Here is a 21,292-nt window from a genome sequence, read left to right as displayed (position 1 = left end):
AAGAAAAAAAAAAAAAATATATATATACACACACACACACACACACACACACACATATACACACTCTTACTCTTCAATTTAGGATAGCAAACCATAACTTGATGCTCATAATAACAAAAAAGTCTTTTTTTCCCCAAATATTAGAGCAATTTGGGCATAAAAACAATCTGAGTTCTCAAAGTTTGTTGAAAAGATTCCCAGAGTTTTCCTTTTATTATCTTAAACTGGGTCAAGAAGGGTCTTCTCTCACTCCAGTTAAAGATATGTAAGACAGTTTAATATTTCTGTTGCCAGGCAGGTAAGGGCATAAACCCTCACCTCCTTTGAATAGGAATGTAAACTGTTCAGGGTGGATGCCTGAGTCTGGGCTCACAGCTTCACTTTAAGCAGAGTTGCCTTAGCATTCTGTCTTGTGCTTCTTAAAATGTAGTTCAAATGGTGGACTTGCTAAGGACAGCCTTTCTTACTCAAGACAATGCTTTCATCAAAAAGGAATTTAGCTTTATGCATATATGAAATAAGGAGTGCCTCCCTCGAAATAAAGAGTGAAGATGCAAAGTACTTGTTAGGAAAATAGTCCCCCAAAAGAGTCATACTAGTTATTGTCTGTAACTTTCAGTTCTATTTAAATCACTGAGTGGTGTATGGACAGCCAGCAACCCTAAAAGCAGAGGCTTCAATATGAATGGGGGAAGAGTGTATGTTTTTCTTTTCTGACCCAGAGTAAGACCAGAGATCTATTCCAGGTACAAAGGGCTCCAAGCCCTCAGTGTTCTTCTTGGAGTTTCCCCAAAAGGCCGTTTAATCTTCAAAGAGTTTAAATCTAATACTGCATCTGGGAGAGGCGGGGTATGAAATAAGAGGCTAGAGATAATTGGTGGAGATGGTTTACAAGCACTTCCAGGGTGTGATCTTTCCAAGGTGGCTTTATTAATCTGAAGTGGTATAAATTCCTAGAATTTAGTTACGTGTACTGAATTCTACTCTAAATTGAACATGAATAACTTTTGGATCATTGGACACTTTATATTGGTATATTTGACCATATCTTTCATTCCTACTTACAATGAAGGATAACAAAGTTACCTAGAAACATATAAAAAACCATCAATCCATAGCTTTCTTAAATGTCCATGGCCCCAGGGGCTAAGCCTGCCATCAAAATTAATCTAGTATGTATTTTTTTTTTTTTAAGGCTAGTCAAGTGATGTAGTGGGAATAGAGAAGGAACAAAGAATTCTGTAACTGGTTGTGATCAATTAATTGTAACCACAACTGCATTTGGACCAGTCCTAGTATATATTTTAAGTGATATTTATAGACATTAATGTTCCTTTAAACTGGCTAAGTGTATGTACTCCATTTTCAAAAGCTTAAATAGAGGCACAGATTTATCAGATATAGTAATCATGTAAAATAAACACGTATACTGAGACAAAATAGATATTGAAGAATTACTGCTGGGCTACAACAGCCCAGGGTCTGGAAAAAAAAAAAAAAAAGAGAATTACTTCTGGATTGATTTTAGTATAGAAAGAGTAATTAGGTATTTAAACAAATGCCTCCAAAATGTAGCACATGATCCACAACAGTGAAATACTCAAACAGTTAATAAGAAGAGAGTTTCTGAGTATTTCAGGGAAAATTTGTATTTACAGTCTGTCTGATAGGAAAAGGATAAAACCCTAAACATCTGAATATGCAGATATCCTAAGTAAAACAATCCTACAGAAGAGAACTTTATTTAACTAGTGTGTCACTTTGGTTTTTGTAATTCAATACACATTACATCAAATTTAGAGAAACCAAAAGAAAATGATAAAGGACTTAAGAAGTGGGAAATAATGGATCATTTCTTTAAAGAAGAACACATTGTGGATTACATAATCAATCTTCTATCATCTTAAAAGCTTTGGAAGATGGTAAGAGGCTCCTGAGAATGGGGAAAATTTATAAATATTTCAACCTTAAAGAATCAGACTGGTCCACTGAACAATCTTAACACCATTAAAACAGAGCACAATAGATACTGGATGCAATATGATGCCATAGGAAGTACCAAGCGCCGCCTATGAAGTGTTTTTGCCAAACAAACAAACAAAAAGGATTCTGAATCTAATCAAGGCCGTGGACCTAATTAACAGTTTATAGAAAATTGGAAGACATCTGAACAAGTTAATGACATCATGAGGACAAGCTATAACCAGAAAAACCCAGAATATAGGAAATTCAACAAAACAAATGACTCAGTTTCTTCAACAAAAAAATAACCTTTCAAAAACAGGTCAAGGGGAATTGTTACAAATTTTAAAAGTCTTAGAAGACATCCTAACTAATTTAAATCAACTATAATGAAAAGAATTAGAAATAATTGAATACCAACTAGATATCAGAAATTACTGTTATTTTGTTAGGAATTACAACAGTATTATGGTCATGTTTAATGAGTCATCATCAGTTAAAGGCAGGCTGAAGGTTATGGATGAAATGATAGGATGCCTGGGATGTACTTTAAAATACTTCCCCTAAAAGTGGACTGCTTAGATGAAAAAATTGGCAAAATGTTAATAATTGCCGAAGTTGGCAGAAAGATACATGTGGGCTCGTTTATACTATTCTCCGTTGTGTCTAAACATTTTTGATAATAAAAAAATTCTTACAAATGGATTATACATGGAAGAGTAAATTTGAAAACTTAAAAAAAAAAATCAGTTCTTACTACTTTGCCTGTGTTGCACACAGTACTTTACTAAAACTATTCTTGATTATTAATCATATTTCCCTACACCAATAGATGTGGACAAGTATCAGGATGTTTTTTCACTTAAAGATATAGTCTGTGACCATAATTTCTATTTTCTAACACCTTCAATTTTGTATAAACAATTTTGTGTAAAGAATTGGGAAGCTGATTTTGTACAAAGAATTGGGAAGCTGATTTTGTATAAAAAATTGGGAAGCTGGTTTTTCAGAGCTAAAATAACTCAAAATAAGTTTGGCAGGATCCAAGAAGAAACTTGCTTCAGCTCTGTCATCTGCTGCACAGAGCAACATATCTGACTTCACAGGGTATTTTTGGAAGCCAAGATAACTTCCTTAGGATGCCTGCCACATAAAATACATAACATAACTCTATCCCAGATAGATTCAGACATGCCAACATCCACACAGCTACCACTAGAACTGTTTAAGTATTAAGGGAATTTTTAAGAAGTAAGGGAATTTTTTTCTAAATCCCAGATGGGGTTTTTTGTTTGCCAAGTTCCTTTTTATTTCTTTTAATCTTTCCTTATTGCATGTCTGTGTTGGGCTAACAATATATTAATACAGAATGTTTATGCTTTGATTTTTATATATTTAGTTAACTATCATTGTTTATCTGTTCTGACATAAGCTTATGCAAAGTAGAACTGGTTCTTATTATTTATATTCCCTTTTTCAGTTATAAAAGTTTAAAGTACTATAATATATCTACACACTATAAAGATAATATTATATTGGGGGTATTTAATTATTAGAATTAGTTAATTGGTTATGATGGACCTTGAATGCTGATTTTTTTTTTTTTTTTTTTTTTGAGACAGAATCTGTTTCCATGTCCTGATCTTGGCTCACTGCAACCTCCATCTCCTGGGTTCAAGCAATTCTCCTGCCTCAGACTCCCGAGCAGCTGAAATTACAGGAGCCTGTCACCATGCCCTGCTAATTTTTGTATTTTTAATAGAGATGGGGTTTCACCATGTTGGCCAGGCTGGTCGTGAACTCCTGACCTCAGGTGATCCGCCTGCCTCAACCTCCCAAAGTGCTGGGATTGCAGGCTTGAGCCACTGTGTCTGGCTATGATTTAATACAAGTGTTTTGAAAGCAGAAAATATTAGAGTCCTAAAAGTCAAATATGACATTATGAAAAATTATAAAATAATTAAATATATAATAAAGGAAACATACATATTAGCATCCAACTTACCAAGAAAAATGTCTATTAGTTTGAACCTATTTACTTTACTGATTTGCTTTAAACAGATTACAATAGAATAAATCTATAGACATGGTCTAAGGATTAGTGAATGGCAGGTACTGGTGCTTGAAGCATTATATTATATTAAGGAAAATACACACCTCTAACTGGGAAACTTAACTGCTGTAAAGTTGATGCACTTATACAGTAACCAATTTGGGGCTCATAGGCGATGGTATCTAAACATTCATTCCAATCTTGCACATTAGTAACAGGACAATCCTGTAGATGGGTGACAAGGTCTCCCACAAAAAGGCCTCTGGGTCCAATGGCAGGAGAGTCCTTGGGAAGAGGGTAAAACCAAATCAGATAATGCATGAAGACAAGCTATAATTAATCTGAGCAAATAATAAAGACACTGAGTTAATTAAGTAGAATATTTTGAATGCAGAAAATAATCCAGCTTTGAATTCAAGACATAGTCCTAGAAAATTAAAATAAAATCCAACAATTATAGTTACTTTTCCCAAATTCTCCAAGATTTTGAATTTTTCACAACTGAAAAAAAGCCGACTTGCTGACTATTAAGACTAAAATGATAAATTTTTTCCCCAAACTGCCAATTAAAATTTTTTTTGGTGAACGTATCATCAGACTGTCTTGCCTTTCCTATATCCTTAACACGTAAAACAATAAGACACGTCCTTACATATCCCAAATATACAGACAATACCATCAGTACAATGTATATGTAAGCCAACTGCTCACAAACGTAATTTTCCTTTCTAATGTCTGAATAGAAGGTTTGATGCCATCATAGCAGTTATTGTCTAAGGGAGTGAAATACAGAGTTGAAGACGTTAACTTAAACTCCTATGAAATGTTGCAGCTGGACAGCCTAGGTTTCATCTTTCTTACTACTTAGGAGGCGTAAAGACATTTGACTCAAAAGCAGATATAAAAATAAACAGTAAAGGTAAATGATGTATTTTACCAATAAACTACAGGTAGAGAATCTTGATACTATCTTCCTAAGTACAGCATCAGGACAAAAACAATTTTCACGAAACTTTAAAAAAACCAATGTGTTTCCCAACATTATTTGCTAGATTTGAAAGGATTACAGTAATTTCTTCAGAAGAAACCGAGCATTTTGTATATGAGGAGATCTTGAATAAAAGTTTCTGATTAGATGCTAGGTATTACATCACAACCTCTGATGAAAGAATGCCCTGAGTAATCCATTATTTACCTCAGCAACTTCAGTGATGAGCACCCCAACTCCAGTGTAGTAAAATGGCAAGAGAATTACTGGGAGGAGAACGAGAGCTAAAATACCCAAGAGTGCAAGGACAAAATTATGCCAGATACCTGGAAAGAGAGGAAAAAAAAGCAATAAGCTCAACCAGGGGCAGGAATGATGTAAGTAGCTGGACCTCACAACACTTGGGCATTCTGATAAATTAATAAAGTGATCAGAAGAAGCAATGAGGCAAAAATATCTACTTATTAGTAGAGCAGACAGATGTTCAATTATTAGTTACTTTCATTTCGGATACTGAAATCTAAAACGGGCATTTTTTTTTTTTTTTTTTGAGACGGAGTCTCGCTCTGTCGCCCAGGCTGGAGTGCAGTGGCCGGATCTCAGCTCACTGCAAGCTCCGTCTCCTCGGTTCACACCATTCTCCTGCCTCAGCCTCCCGAGTAGCTGGGACTACAGAGTAGCTGGGACTACAGGCGCCCGCCACCTCGCCCGGCTAGTTCTTTGTATTTTTTAGTAGAGACGGGGTTTCACCGTGTTAGCCAGGATGGTCTCGATCTCCTGACCTCGTGATCCACCCGTCTCGGCCTCCCAAAGTGCTGGGATTACAGGCTTGAGCCACCGCGCCCGGCCAACGGGCATGTTAATACCACACTAGGAAGACCACATGCTAACATGATTTGATACTGATAGAACTAATATCTTCCACTAACTATACCCTCTTTTCAGAAAATGTATATATCACTAATTTAAACATATTTGTGATCTTTGAAAGAAACCTCAAATACATTCAAATAAAAAAAATTCTTGCTAAACAGGGGTACAGAAACTCAAATGGTACTTGGAAAAAGGAGGTTAAGAATTAAACTATTATGCAGAATAATATTGGTGGAACAAACTGAGCATGTGTTTTACATCACGTCACAGACTATAAAGCAACAAACCGTAAGAAAACTGTCGGCCAGACGCGGTGGTTCACGCCTGTAATCCCAGCACTTTGGGAGGCCCAGGCGGGCGGATCACGAGGTCACATCAAGACCAGCTTGGCCAACATGGCGAAACCCCGTGTCTACTAAAAATACAAAAAAATTAGCCAGGCGTGGTGGCGTGCGTCTGTATTCCCAGTTACTCGGGAGGCTGAGGTCGCATAATTGCTTGAACCCGGGAAGCGGAGGCTACAGTGAGCTGAGATCATGCCACTGCGCTCCAGCCTGGGTGACAGAGCGGGATTCCGTCTCAAAAAAAAAAAAAAAAGAAAACTGTCTTTATTTATTTTTTTTTTGTAAACCCTAAAATTGGCCGGGCGCGGTGGCTCACGCCTGTAATCCCAACACTTTGGGAGGCCGAGGCGGGTGGATCACGAGATCAGGAGATCAGGACCATCCTGGCTAACACGGCGAAACCCCGTCTCTACTAAAAAAGTACAAAAAAATTAGCCGGGCGTGTTGGCGGGGGCCTGTAGTTCCAGCTACTCGGGAGGCTGAGGCAGGAGAACGGCGTGAACCCTGGAGGCAGAGCTTGCAGTGAGCCGAGATCGGGCCACTGCACTCCAGCCTGGGCGACAGAGCGAGACTCTATCTCAAAAATAAATAAATAAATAAATAAATAAGTAAGTAAATAAATAAATACATAAATAAATAAAACCCCCTAAAATTTAGGTAGTCAAATTCACGAATCTTTTCCATTGTATATTCAACCTTTGCAGCTGTGCAAAGGAAGACTTTCTCACTCCTAACATTATGTAAGTAATCACTCCTTTTGTGGGGAAGGATGGTTTAAACAGTTTTATTTTTACATTTAAATCTCTTACCATTTGGAATTCATTTTTGTGTATGTGTGTGATTTTTATATTTAAATCTTTTACCATTTGCAATTTATTTTTGTGTATGGTGTGACTGATACATATAACTAATTTTATTCAAATGTTTAGCTAATAATTACTGAGCAGTGCATCCTTTCCCTACTAAATTAAATGCAACTTTTAATTTACACTACATTTTCATCTATTCTTTGGCTTGCTTCTGGATTTTCCATTCTTTTCCACTATTCCAGCGACAATAAAGCTGTTGCTGGTAGTAATATTTCAGTATTTAGTAAATAAATACTTTCAATTTGTTTATTTTGGTTATTCTCCCTTTATCCTTTCCAACAAGTTTGAGAATCATTTTGACAACCACCAAATATTATTCAAATTAGGATTTTTTTCTTTCTTTCTTTCTTTCTTCTTTTTTTTTTTTGAGACAGAGTCTCACTCTGTTGCCTAGTGGTGAGATCTCAGCTCACTGCAACCTCAGCCTCCTGGGTTCAAGCGATTCGCCTGCCTCAGCCTCCCAAGTAGCTGGGATTACAGGCGCCCACCACCACACCCGGCTAATTTTTTTGTATTTTTAGTAGAGACAGGGTTTCACTATGTTGGCTAGGCTGGTTTTGAACTCCTGACCTCAAGTGATCTGCCCACCTCGGCCTCCCAAAGCTCTAGGATTACAGGTATGAGCCACTATACCTGGCCCACATTAGGATTTATAATGTCACTACAATGACTGCAATAACTAGGGGTAAATCCACACTTTTACATTTCTGACATAGGAACATGACATCTCTGTTTACTGAAATCTTCTACATCTCTCAGTACAGATTTGTAGTTTCTCTATATAGGCCCTGCATACTTCTTTAAAAATGTTAGTTTTTAATTTTTTTATATGTCACATTACTTTCTGAATGAGATCTTTTCTTCCTATTACATGATCTATTTCTTTCAGATATACAGGAACACTACATTTATTTTTGTATATTTACTTTCTAATCAACCAGCAAACTGAACTTTCCATTTAGGATGTCTTAGTCTTTATTCTCTTGGATTTTCCATTATTTGCTAATAATAATCATTTATCTCCTCCAACATTCATACCTCATCTTTTCCCTCCTGTTTGATCTTAGAGCAATGACTATAACTTCTAGAACACTTCTGAATAGTTGTGATGGAATGCCTTCTTTTGCTTTCTTCATCATTTTAATAAAAGAATAGCCAAGCAACAGTAGGGCTTAGATGGAATTGAGGACAAATTTTATTCTGGTTTATATACTAAGCAGTGAGACTGGGGCAACAGTAGAAAAATCAGAATATGGGTGACTCAGGGTTTAAAAATATCATGGGGCTGGGCATGGCTCCTGCCTATAATCCCAGCATTTTGGGAAGCCGAGGTGGGCAGATCACTTGAGACCAAGAGTTTGAGACCAGCCTGGGTGACACAGAGATACTCTGTCTCAAAAAAAAAAAAAAAAAAAAAAAAAAAAAATTCATGGTTCAAAGGAGAAGAAAATCTATAGTTGTGATCAAGGCAGCAAGGTACACATAGACTTGAAGCTGGTGATTATTACTAAGCAGGGGCTAAGGATTACCCCAATCAAGCCCTACTTATACTTAGTGTGGTTTGCAAATAATAATAACAATAAAAAAACCAACTACCTTAATTCTCTAAACACACAGAAATGATTTACAGGTCACCAGATGACTGAATAGGTAAAATAACAACTTATTATTCCTTGAATAATCCACAATAGTTATAGCTGAAAGAATGTAAACTATCAATTTGGCAAGGCTTACACTGTGTTCTAAGTTTAAATTCCAGCTTACTCTAATCACAGCATCATTTTTATAGTCACCAGTGTTTTTTACTTTGCCCTCAAATAAACTTACGACTGGTTTATACAAATAAGAACAGGGTTTTCAATATTTAAGAAGGATTTTAAAACATTTAAGTATGGAACCAGAATGGTCAAATTTTACTTCCACTATTTAAAGGAACTTATAGCAACAAAGCACAGATAATTTTTTTTTTTTTTTTAAGCAATCTACTCTTCACTTGGGACCAGATAGCAGGTATTGTTTAATCCCTCTTCTAAAAATTCTTTATACCATAATTCAAAATTAAAACACCTTCATTTACAATGTGCTCAGGAAGTATCTCATCTCATCTCTCTTTTTTCCCCACCAAATTTCAGACAGGTGCTCAGGAAATATCTCATCTCATCTCTCTTTTTTCCCCACCAAATTTCAGACAGATGTTCAGTGACTTTTTCTTTTCAAAATCAGTATGCATTTCATTGTTATTTTTTTATTAAAAAAGAAAGAAAGAAAGAAATAGCCCGGTGTGGTAGCTCTAGCTCATGCCTGTAATCCCAGCACTCTGGGAGACCGAGGTGGGTGGATCTCTTGAACCCAGGAGTTCAAGACCAGCCTGGGCAACATGGCAAGACTCGCCTCTCTACAGAAAATACAAAAATTAGCTGGGTGTGGTGGTGTACGCCTGTGGTGTCAGCTACTTGGGAGACTGAGAAGTGGGATGATCACTTGAAACCAGGAGGTCGAGGCTGTAGTGAGCCGTGATTATACCACTGCCCTCCAGCCTGGGTGACAGGGCGATATCATATCTCAGAAAAAAAAAGAAAAAGAAAGAAAGAAAAAAAACCTATTACATATGCAACTTATTTTATTTTTGAGACAGGGTTCTCACTCTGTCATCTAGCTGGAGTGCAGTGGTGCAATCTCGGCTCACTGCAACCTCTGTTCCCCAGGCTCAAGCTGTCCTCCCACCTCAGCCTCCTGAATAGCTGGGACCACAGGCGTGCACCACCATGCTTGGCTAATTTTTTGTATTTTTAGTAGAGATGGAATCTTGCCATGTTGCCCAGGCTGGTCTGAAACTTCTGAGCTCAAGTGACCTGCCCACGTCAGCCTCCCAAAGTGTTGGGATTACAGGCATGAGTCACTGCACCTGGCCTACCTATGCTAAAAAAGTAGCATTATAAAATTAGATTTATTGGGAGGCTGAGGTGGGTGGATCACCTGAGGTCAGGAGTTCGAGACCAGCCTGGCCAACGTGATGAAACCCCATCTCTACTAAAATATAAAAAATTAGCTGGGCGTGGTGGCAGGCGCCTGTAATCCCAGCTACTTTGGAGGCTGAGGCAGGAGAATCGCTTGAACCCGGGAGGCGGAGGTTGCAGTGAGCCAAGATCGTGCCATTGTACTCCAGCCTGGGCATCAAGAGCAAAACTCCATCTCAAACAAACAAACAAATAAAAACAAAAAATAAAACAAAACAAAAAACTAGATTTAAATGACACTCTGGACTTTTTACATGGAAGTGGGAAGTCATTTTAGAAGCAATGAAGCTATATTCCTAAGTTTAAAACTAATAAAGTAGGCAGAGGGTATACATGTATTTCTCTCTTACTCTAAATACATAATTTCTGTACATCCCTAAACTTTGGGGAACACACAGGTTTCCCATGTTGTCTTCCACTTTGATGGCTGCACCAAGGTGAGCTCACAGCTCAGCAAACATTTAGCAGGGAATAAGATACTAAACTCTTCTTCTTACAGACAATTCCAGATCTTTGAATTTGTCCTGTCTTGAATTCAGGGCAAGATAAGCATCTCCTCCCCACCCCTAACCTTGCCCCCTTGCCTGGGAAAGATGGCAGGACAAAGCTGTTCTGTTATCTACTAGGCTGACAACTCACAACTGAGAATGAGAAGTTACTGGGCTAGGTGATGTTTGGGATAGGAGGACTAGTTAGTTCTATACCATTTAATAAGCTCTGAAAGAGGTGTGTGGATCCAATTATTGGTGGGGATATATAACCTTCTTTAGTCTTAGTTTTGGACATTAAGTGCCAATTTTAAGGAAAAACAAGTCTCAGTACATTTTAACCCTAATATGAAATTAATTTAAAAATGTTCAATTGGCTTTTAAAAAATTACTAAAAAATACATGCTGATTATAAAAATTCCAAACAATAGAGAAGTAATAGTCATCTTTCCCAAATACCATTTCTCAACCACCAGCCCCAGGACTCAGAGTAAACATACTGTTATCATTTTCCATTACTCCAGATTTTCTCTGCCCACATCAGCATGTATATGAGTATACATGTGTAATAATTTTAATAATTTATTTAAGAGTACAAAGCAGCAAGTTTTCTAATAACTTTTTCAAGACAGTTTTATAGTTTTTTAAAATTTTTTTAATTTATTAATTATTTTTTTTTTTTTGAGACAGTCTCACTGTCGCCCAGGCTGCAGTGCAACGGCGAGATCTCGGCTCACTGAAACGTCCACCTCCTGGGCTCAAGCAACACTCCTGCCTCAGTGTCCTAAGTAACTGGGACTACAGGCGCGTGCCACCATGCTCGGCTAGCTTTTTAATACGGGTTTTTTTGTTTTTTTTTTTCCCCCTAGAGACAGGGGTTTCACCATTTTGCTTAGGCTGGTCTTGAACTCCTGAGCTCAAGTCATCCTCCCGCCTCCACCTCCCAAAGTGCTGGGATTACAGGCGTGAGCCACCGCGCCCACCGGGTTTTATATATACGTTTTTTGTTTTTGAGACAGAGTCTCGCTCTGTCGCCCAGGCTGGAGCGCAGTGGCGCAATCTCTGCTCACTGCAAGCTCTGCCTCCCGGGTTCACGCCATTCTCCTGCCTCAGCCTCCCGAGTAGCTGGGACTGCAGGTGCCCGCCACCACGCCCGGCTAATTTTTTTGTATTTTTAGTAGAGACGGGGGGGTTTCGCCGTGTTAGCCAGGATGGTCTCCATCTCCTGACCTCGTGATCTGCCCGCCTCGGCCTCCCAAAGTGCTGGGATTACAGGCTTACGTGAGCCACCGCACCAGGCCTATATTTTTTAAACTCTTTTTTCCCCTTAGCATCTTATATCCCATCCTATGGCAGATATGGTTATATGAACCCAGTGGTTCCCTGAAGCCTGTTCCTACAAGCTTGCCGGAGCTAACTGTGCACTTCTCCCTAATTCCTCCTTCAGGAAGTGTAGGTTTGCAGCTTGAAACTGACCATGATGCGAGTATTTACACCACAGAAACCAGCAAATGCTACCATCAGAGCTCCCTACCTCAGCCCTGCAGAGCCAGATGTTAAACATTCACTTAACACGCCACTAGATAATCCCTTACCCCATACCTAGTCTTCCCTTTTCCTATTGCAGTTTTTCTTATGGGGCGGGGTATGGGCACTACTAGCACCAGGATGTGATGGAGACAACCCTGGCCTGTGGGCTGTAATGTAGCTATGATGGAGCTGGATTTAGGTCCACGACACAAGCTGCCTGCTGGGAATAGCAGAGCTAACAAGACAGAACCTGTGTCCCCAAATCACAGAGTTACCCGATCTACACTGAACTACTTATATTTGGAATGTTTTGAGAGTTTATGCCATTTAGTTTTAGTTATTAGAGCAGAGAAATACCTAGCTAACACATGTTCCAAGTCATGTATTCACATTGTAAAATGCTCCTTTTTAAATTTTTAAAGTGTTATAAATTGTTAAATTCCAGAAATAGCCAGACAAAGTATGGTCTAGGACTTATTGGGTAAATAATCTTTTCTATTATATACAGACATATCATTTAAAACACCAATGGTATCAAATTATTATACTATATTTTGCTTTTTCGTGTGTCTTTAAAAAAAAACAAAAAAAAGACAGTCTCGCTCTATTGCCCCGGTTGGAGTGCAGTGCTATGATCACAGCTCATGGCAGCCTTGAACTCCTGAAGCGATCCTTCCACCTCAGCCTCCTAAAATTTGGGATTACAGGTGTGAGCCATCACAACCTATTTGCTTTTTAATTTATATATTTTTGACATTTTCCCATATCTGTTTATACATATCAATCCCATTATATCTGCTACAGAGTAATCCATTTTATGAACATATCAATTTATTTATAAGGTTTCCTACTATTAATCACTTAGGGTGTTTTAACCTTTTCATATAATACTGAAATATACAGCTTTGTTTATAATGTTAGGCGTCCAGTTAAGTATGCATCTACAAGGTTATGAAAAATTACCTAGAAATGGAAATGTTGGGTCAAAAAATATGAACAGTAAAGTTGACCTCCAATGAGTTTCCATTATTGCATTAATTTATACTCTCATAATTGACATTTTTCCACTCTCTGAATGAGACTGGATGCTATCATAATTTTACTCTTTGCCAGTCTTCTGGGTGAAAAATTAAAGCCCATTTTCTTGACAGCTACTTATTTCTATTCATTGCCATTTTTTGACTGAGTTGTCTTATTAATTTACTGATTCATATATGCTATTATTTAAAATCTATACATTGAGGAATTTGGTCCTTTGTAACAGGTATTATAATTTTATCCTCCCAGTTTGTTGTTTGGTGTGGTTTGTCATTTTGCCTGTAGAGATACTTTAAATTTTTGTGTGGTCAAATAGTTTCTTGTACTAAGGCTTTTCCACTTCAAGATTATAAAAGATATTCACATGTGTTTTCTTGTACTGCTTTCATAGCTTCCTTAACAAAATTAAAATGAAACAAAACAAAAAAACCTAATCCTTTGATGCGCAGGAATTTACTCTGGGGAAACTAATTCAGGATACCACTATGAATTCCCCAACCCCAGCCCAGTTGCTAGTCACAGAAACCAGACATGAACAAATGAATAAAAGCCGGGACACTCAGCAGCACTGATTCCTTGACTATCTGCCTAGTCTCTTATCTCGTCAGGCATGTAGCTAGTACCATATCACCCCTCTGATTCTGTATTTACCCATGCTGGTTAAATGGCAATGAGGGTGGTGGAGCATACACATTTCCTTCATCTAAACAACCTCTTGTCCATTAATGATTTGTTTATAAGTACTGCAAAACTCTGGAATCTTTGTTATAAACTCTTACTTTTTCTACAGCAGGATTTCTTAACAGGGACACTATTGGCATTTATTTTATTTTTTTTGAGACAGAGTCTCACTCTGTCACCCAGGCTGGAGTGCAGTGGCATTCTCTCAACTCACTGTAACCTCCGCCTCCTGGGTTCAAGCGATTTTCCTGCCTCAGCCTCCCAAGTAGCTGGAATTACAGGGGTAATGCCAGCACCTCTGGCTAATTTTTGTATTTTTAGTAGCTGGGGAGTGGTTTCACCATGTTGGACAGGCTGGTCTTGAACTCCTGACCTTAAGTGATCCACCCGCCTCAGCCTCACAAAGTGCTGGGATTACAGGCAGGAGCCCCATGCCCGCCCCCCCGCCACCCCCTTTTTTTTTTGAGACAAGGTCTTACTCTGTCACCCAGGCTGGAGTGCAGTGGCCCAATCACAGCTCACCACAGCCTCAACTTCCCCAGCTTCAGTGATCCTACCATCTCAGCCTCCTGAGTAGCTAGGACCACAGGTGTGCACCCCACACTCAGCGAATTTTTGTATTTTTGGTAGGGACCGGATTTTGCCATGTTGCCCAGGCTGATGTTCAACTCCTGAGCTCAAGCGATCCACCCACCTCGGCCTCCCAAAGTGTTGAGATTATAGGTGTAAGCCCTTGGTACCCAGCACTATTGGCATTTTGGCCACATAATTATTTGTTTTGTGGGGCTGTCTGTGCATTGTAGGATGTTTAGTGGCATTCCTGATCTCCCTCCACCCACCAGATGCCAGTAGCACCCTCCCCCTTTCCTTTAGTTCTAGCTTCTATATTGATACAAGCAAACTACTTTCTTCCTTCTTTAGAAGAGGTATTTTATTTTGCTTTTTCTATTACACAAGATGTACTTCTTAAGTGTTAAAGTCAACATATACACAATATATTCTACAACTGAGCACTACTTTAACTGAACAGGCAAAGAAATTACACTAAACAACAGCATCTGGTAGTATTTTGGGGAAAATAAAATGACTAAAATAGGTTTAAACTAGTACTGTTAATCACCTAATATCAATACTACATAACCTAATACAGCTAAAACGCAAGATGTGTTAACATCCAAGAATACAACCAAAATTAAAACAAATAGCACCGATATAACTTTTTTAAAGCAGGAAAATACTTCGCGTATGCATATAATTGTTCACTCTTCTAAAGTAAATCTTTCCCAGTTATCAACCTCCAGAAAAACCATACATAGACTTATGCATATTCCTAAAAGTATAAACATGAACATTTTGAATTTTTTTACAATTTTTTAAAAAACATTATAAACAATAAATGAACATCCTATTTCTAAGAATGTGAAAAGTCCCATTTTAAACACAGTTTGTAAGAACCGTCTCTTGATGTGAAGTCTATAGCTAATTTTTGTATTTTTAGTAGCCGGGGGGTGGTTTCACCATGTTGGACAGGCTGGTCTTGAACTCCTGACCTTAAGTGATCCACCTGCCTCAGTCTCTCAAAGTGCTGGGATTACAGGCAGGAGCCCCATGCCCAGTCCCCCTGCCACCCCCCGTTTTTTGAGACAAGGTCTTACTCTGTCACCCAGGCTGGAGTGCAGTGGCTCGATCACGGCTCACCGCAGCCTCAACTACTCCAGCTCCAGTGATCCTCCCATCTCAGCCTCCTGAGTAGCTAGGACCACAGGTGTGTGCCCCACACTCAGCTAATTTTTGTATTTTTGGTAGAGACCGGGTTTTGCCATGTTGCTCAGGCTGATGTTCAACTCCTGAGCTCAAGCGATCCACCCACCTCGGCCTCCCAAAGTGTTGAGATTACGGTGTGAGCCCCTGCACCAGACACTATTGGCATTTTGGCCACATAATTATTTGTTTTGTGGGGCTGTCTGTGCATTGTAGGATGTTTAGTGGCATTCCTGATCTCCCTCCACCCACCAGATGCCAGTAGCACCCTCCCCCTTTCCTTTAGTTCTAGCTTCTGTATTGATATAGGCAAATTACTTTCTTCCTTCTTTAGAAAGAAGTTGCTTTTTCTATCACACAGAATGTACTTCTTAAGTGTTAAAGTCAACATACACACAATATATTCTACAACTGAGCACTGCTTTAACTGAAAAGGCAGAGAAATTACACTAAACAGCATCTGGTAGTATTTTGGGGAAAATAAAATGACTAAAATAGGTTTAAACTAGTACTATTAAATCACCTAATATCAATACTACATAACCTAATACAGCTAAAATGCAAGATGTGTTAACATCCAAGAATACAACCAAAATTAAAACAAATAGCACCGATATAACTTTTTTAAGCAGGAAAATACTTCGCGTATGCATATAATTGTTCACTCTTTTAAAGTAAATCTTTCCCAAAGTTATCAACCTCCAGAAAAACCATACATAGACTTATTAAGCATATTCCTAAAAGTATAAACATGAACATTTTGAATTTTTTACAAGTTTTTAAAAAGCATTTTAAACAATAAATGAACTTCCTATTTCTAAGAATGTGAAAAGTCCCATTTTAAACAGTTTGTAAGAACCGTCTCTTGATGTGAAGTCTACGAACTTTTCTCCTGTTGGGACCAAACTTTACAAAAACGCTGTTACAGAACAAGCTATGGCATCTTAGCACTATTATCTTACGTCAAGGTTTACTTTTAAAAAAACTTTTAAATTGTACTTCTACTACTCTAACAAAACACGAACTTTAGATGTGTAGGATTCAGTTTTTTAAAACTCTTAGAAACAACATACAAAGCTTTGAGAGGCATATTTATTCCCTACCGCAGTCCTGGAAGATACTTCCCAAGTCTGAGAGGGGTCTTCTCCTTTTCACGGGCTGTTTTTGCTCTTCACATGGGTTAAGATGTGGGTTTTCAGGTTGGTTGACTGAGCGAACTTCCTATTGCAGATATCGAAGGGGCACACGAAGGGCTTATCGCCGGTGTGGATGCGCAAGTGTGTGCGCAAATTGAAATCAAGGGAAAAGCGTTTCCCGCAGCCTTCGAATGTGCACTGGAAGGGCTTCTCGCCGGTGTGAACCAGGTGGTGTCGTTTCAGCTTTGAGCTCTCAATGAAAGCTTTGCCACATTCTGCACATACGTGGACTCTGGGCCCGTGGATGTGGAGATGTTTTCTCATGGCGGCGTAATCCCTGAACATCTTTTCGCAGCCACTATGAGAGCAAGGGACTGTTTTGGGAAGTTCTCCTTTGGACCTTTTGGGCTTCATTTTAGTAAATTCTGCCAGCTGTTTAGGATCTGAGAGATCAACGCCTGGTAATCCCTCAGGAGGAAGTTTCTTCCCTTTCAAGTACTCGGAATAATCAGGGGGGTTTTCAGCCTGGCCTTCGCCCACTGCCCCTTGGTCACTGTTATCGTTAGGGGACCACACAGTCACGGAAAACTCACCCTCGAGCGTTTTGATCTGCACTTGCTTCTGCTCCCACTTCCTCCTGCCCTCGTTGGAGCTGCTGCCCGCCGGCGTGGCCTCGGCGCTGGTGGCACTCTTGCTGCTGGGCGTTTTGCTGGGCTTTTTGCTGCGCTTTTTGCTGCGGCTCTGGGTTGATGTCGATGCCGCCGAGGCTGACAGAGAGGCCAGGGTCAGCTGGAAGTGCTCGTCTTCAGTGCTATCCGGGATGGCCAACTGGTCCTCCAAGTCGTTGCCTAGCAGGTTGTCTGAGCCGTAATAGCCCACCACTTCCTCTTGTGTCTGCACCATGAGCATTTCCTGGTCGTGGTCGCCGTAGCCCGTGTTCATGAAGAGCGGCTGCAGCGCGATCAGAGGAGGATGGTTGTGGCCACCATAGATCCAATTGCCATCGACATCCTCGTACTGGATGCTTTCCATCGGAATGTCCACCATAGGAAGGGGCTCCACATGGATGTCCTGGAGCCCCACAATATCTGCCGGGATCTCCGGGTCTTGTGTAATGTAGAAATCTTCGTTGGAGGCCATGGCTGAGAGTTAGGTTAGCAGCAACAGGAAGACCGTGGGAAAAAGAACGCTGAGGGGAGTGAGGTGGGAGCTGCAGAGAAAGGCCGGAGCGCAGAGAAAGGCGCGAGCTGCAGAGAAAGGCGCCCAGTCTGGGGAAGGCGCGAGCCTGAAGAAAGCACGAGCGGCTGAGGCGGAAGGCGCAGGCGCTTCTGGGATACCAGACGCATGCGCCTAGGCAGCTGGCGCGTCTGGCGGCCCCAAAAGCACGTGCACGTGCCCACGTGCACGTGCCCACGTACACACGCACATGCCCGCGTACCCACGCACATGCCCACGTACTCACGTGCGCCGCCCTGCAGCCCCGCCCAGGTATTGTTTTTCGAATATTTCGTAAACAGGCTCTTTACTGATTTTTTATGTATTTCATTTCAGTTGATTTTCATGTCTTCCCCTCCTTTCCATCCCATATAACAGTATCTGCCAAAAAAGCCTACTCCTTTTATGCTTTTCTTATTTAATTGCACTAACACGACATTTAGTATCAGTAATAGTTGACAGTAGAATTTGTCTTGTCCTTTAATAGGAGTGCTAAGTTTTGTGCTATTATGATGTATGCAGCTATTCCTACTTTTACTAAGGATTTTTTATTTTTGGAGACGGAGTCTCGCTCTGTCGCCCAGGCTGGAGTGCAGTGGCGTGCGATCTTGGCTCACTGCAACCTCCGCCTCCTGGGTTCGAGCGATTCTCCTGTTTCAGTCTCCAGAGTAGCTGGGATTACAGTCGCCCGCCACCACACCCGGCTTTTTTTTTTTTTTTTTTTTCTTCCATATTTTTAGTAGAGATGGGGTTTCACCGTGTTAGCCAGAATGGTCTTGGATGTCCTGACCTTGTGATCCACCCGCCTCGGCCTCCCAAAATGCTGGGATTACAGGCGTGAGCCACCGCACCTGGCCAGGATTTTTTAAAGTATTAATGGATGTTGAATTTTGTTAAAGACTGTCTCAATATCTTCTGAGATGAATTTTTTTTTCCCTAGTGGCAAATAATATTTATCACATTCAAACAGATTTCAGCCACCAGTGTATTCTTGATAGGTCATGTGTCTGTAGGTTGTTTTGTGCTTCACCAGATGTTCTAATCAGTGTTGTATTTGGCTTTAAGAAAAAAATCTTAGTTTCCTTCTCTATGTGATCTGGAAAGTTTATAGTAAATTTGAATTTAAAAGAAAAGTTTTTCATTCAAGGTATGAAAGAATTCCACATAGTAAAGGGCATTCTTGGCTAGGTGCAATAATCCCACACCTGTAATCCCAGCACTTTGGGAGGCTGAGGCAGGAGGACAGGAGTTCGAGACCAGCCTGGCCAACATGACAAAACCCGTCTCTACTAAAAATATAAAAATTAGCTGGGCGTGGTGGCTCGTGCCTGTAATCCTAGCTACTCGGGAGGCAGAGGCAGGAGAATTGCTTCAACCTGGGAGGTGGAGGCTGCAGTGAGCCTAGATCACGCCACTGCACTCCAGCCTGGGCAACACAGCAAGACTCCATCTCAAAAGAAAGGGCATTCTTTATCAACTTTCTTAATTTCTCCCATTATAATTATTTGCCTATTTAGATTTTTTTGATTGCCTCTTGGGTTAATTTCAGCTATATTTATTTTCTTATATTTATATAGGTTTTTGAAATTTTTTGTGGAGATAAGCAAAGAATACTTATAATTGTTTTTATTTTCTCTGTTATCAATTGTCATTCCACAATCTGATTGCTAATTGTCTTTAGGTGCTTTTTCTCATTGTTCGACCTGTTTTTTTTTTTTTCTAAGAGCTCTTGGATTTAACAGATCTAGTTTTGTTTTTTCTAATTTATTATTTTCTGCCTATATCCTTACTAATTATGTCATCATTTCTTAATTATTTTACAGTTCTTTTCTCACTTAGGTTGAATACTTAACTGATCTATTTCCATTTGTAATTGCATAACTGCCTAAGGCAGTGCATTTTTCTTTTAGCAAAACTTTAAACATTATCTCAGCAAAATGATTTCATCATCATAATTTTTAAATCTACTGAAATCACAGGTTTGAATTAAATTGATCCAAGATGTGATTAAGATAAATTTCTAAATTTCAGGTAGTTTTTACTTAGTTTGCTCGTCTTCTCTTGGGAATTTACTGAGACTTTAAGTCCCATGGGCATTTGAAAAAAAATATTGTCTTCTGTGTTCATGGAATAGAGTTTGACATACCTATTTTTACCTTAGCCTAACTTTTTTATACTTATCTGCCATGTATTAAAAGGTGAGTCTTTTTATTACCTTTCTGTTTCTTCTTATACTTTTCCCATTTTTGTTTTGCTCTGATGGTTTGTTACTTGATACAGTAAGATTCACAAATGTTGTATTTTCATTGTGGCTTATATTCCTTATTATTGTTAAATGGCCCCCAATGTCTGACATAATGCTTTTGGTCCTATTTTCTGTCCCCATTTGCATGTTATGTTCTGCTCATCATTTTACTTTCAATATTTTTGAGTAATTTTTAGACAGATTTATTTTGTACATCACACATTTGAGACATGTTTTAAATACAAACTAAGGGCATCTTTCTTTCAGTAGGTGAGCTTATTTCATTTATGTTTATTGACAAAATAAATGTGTTTTGGTCTTAAATTCATTACCATGGTTTATCTTTTGATATAGGGTCTGTTTTCTTTGGTCTGTGTTTCATGCTTTCACTGTGATAACTCGAAAAGTTTATGTGTGTTTTTAGATCTTGTTTACGTTTACAATCTTAAGTGATATACTCAAGCCTCTATTTCTTGATTTATCAAGTTCAGGCAGATGTCCTCTCCACTATGAAGTTGAGGAAATTAGTATTTACATTTTCTGTTTTTGTTTTTCCCACCTTCAATTTTTTGTTGTTGTTGTTAGTTTGAGAATTCTAATTCCACACTTGCTTAGCCTCAGTTATTCCATTAAAAGTGATGCAGGGTTGTGATGAATTTGTCTTATGTCAGTTTTACTCAGCTGGAACTGCAGTTCCATCTCCAAGGGATTCTGTTTCTCTGAACTCTGACAGTGCTAGAGTTCACTACCCATCCTTTCATAACCCTTCTTCTCCATTCCTGGATACTTTTGATTTATCTCTTAGTCAATTCTTCATGTTCTCCCTTGATTTGATGCAAATTTCATTCTATTTCAGCTGAGTTGACATTCTTCATAGTTTGTGAGTTCATGTTGTGGACAAAACAAAGTTTTCTTCTGTTTTTAAATTTTTAAAAATTAATTTATGTTGTTTTTAGTTGGTTTTAAGGAAGAAACTGGAATGTAAATTATTTTACTCCTCTACTTTTGAGGGGGTCTTATAAACTGAAGTTATTAACCAAAAGATAACGTATTGTCATTTGTGATATATTTTCCAAAAACCACTTACCATAG

The 21,292-nt window shown here is 39.1% G+C and overlaps 1 protein-coding gene across 2 annotated transcripts in view; it reads right to left on the bottom strand.

The window, feature by feature from the left end:
* Positions 1 to 21,292, bottom strand: part of MBTPS2 (membrane bound transcription factor peptidase, site 2) — a 46,260-nt gene that overhangs the window by 10,567 nt on the left and 14,401 nt on the right. The window contains exons 6-7 of one of the 2 annotated variants that reach the window (XM_025372802.1): positions 5,211 to 5,329; positions 4,120 to 4,300 (exon numbers count right to left, since the gene is read on the bottom strand). In XM_025372802.1, coding sequence (XP_025228587.1) covers positions 4,120 to 4,300; positions 5,211 to 5,329 — 300 coding nt within the window. Of the gene's footprint in view, positions 1 to 4,119; positions 4,301 to 5,210; positions 5,330 to 16,695; positions 17,883 to 21,292 lie in introns of those variants that run through there. The other variant, XM_025372801.1, reaches the window with a different exon arrangement.

The sequence above is a fragment of the Theropithecus gelada genome, chromosome X (assembly GCF_003255815.1).
Source record: "Theropithecus gelada isolate Dixy chromosome X, Tgel_1.0, whole genome shotgun sequence".
Lineage (NCBI taxonomy): Eukaryota > Metazoa > Chordata > Mammalia > Primates > Cercopithecidae > Theropithecus > Theropithecus gelada.
This window is presented reverse-complemented; position numbering and strand designations above follow the sequence as displayed.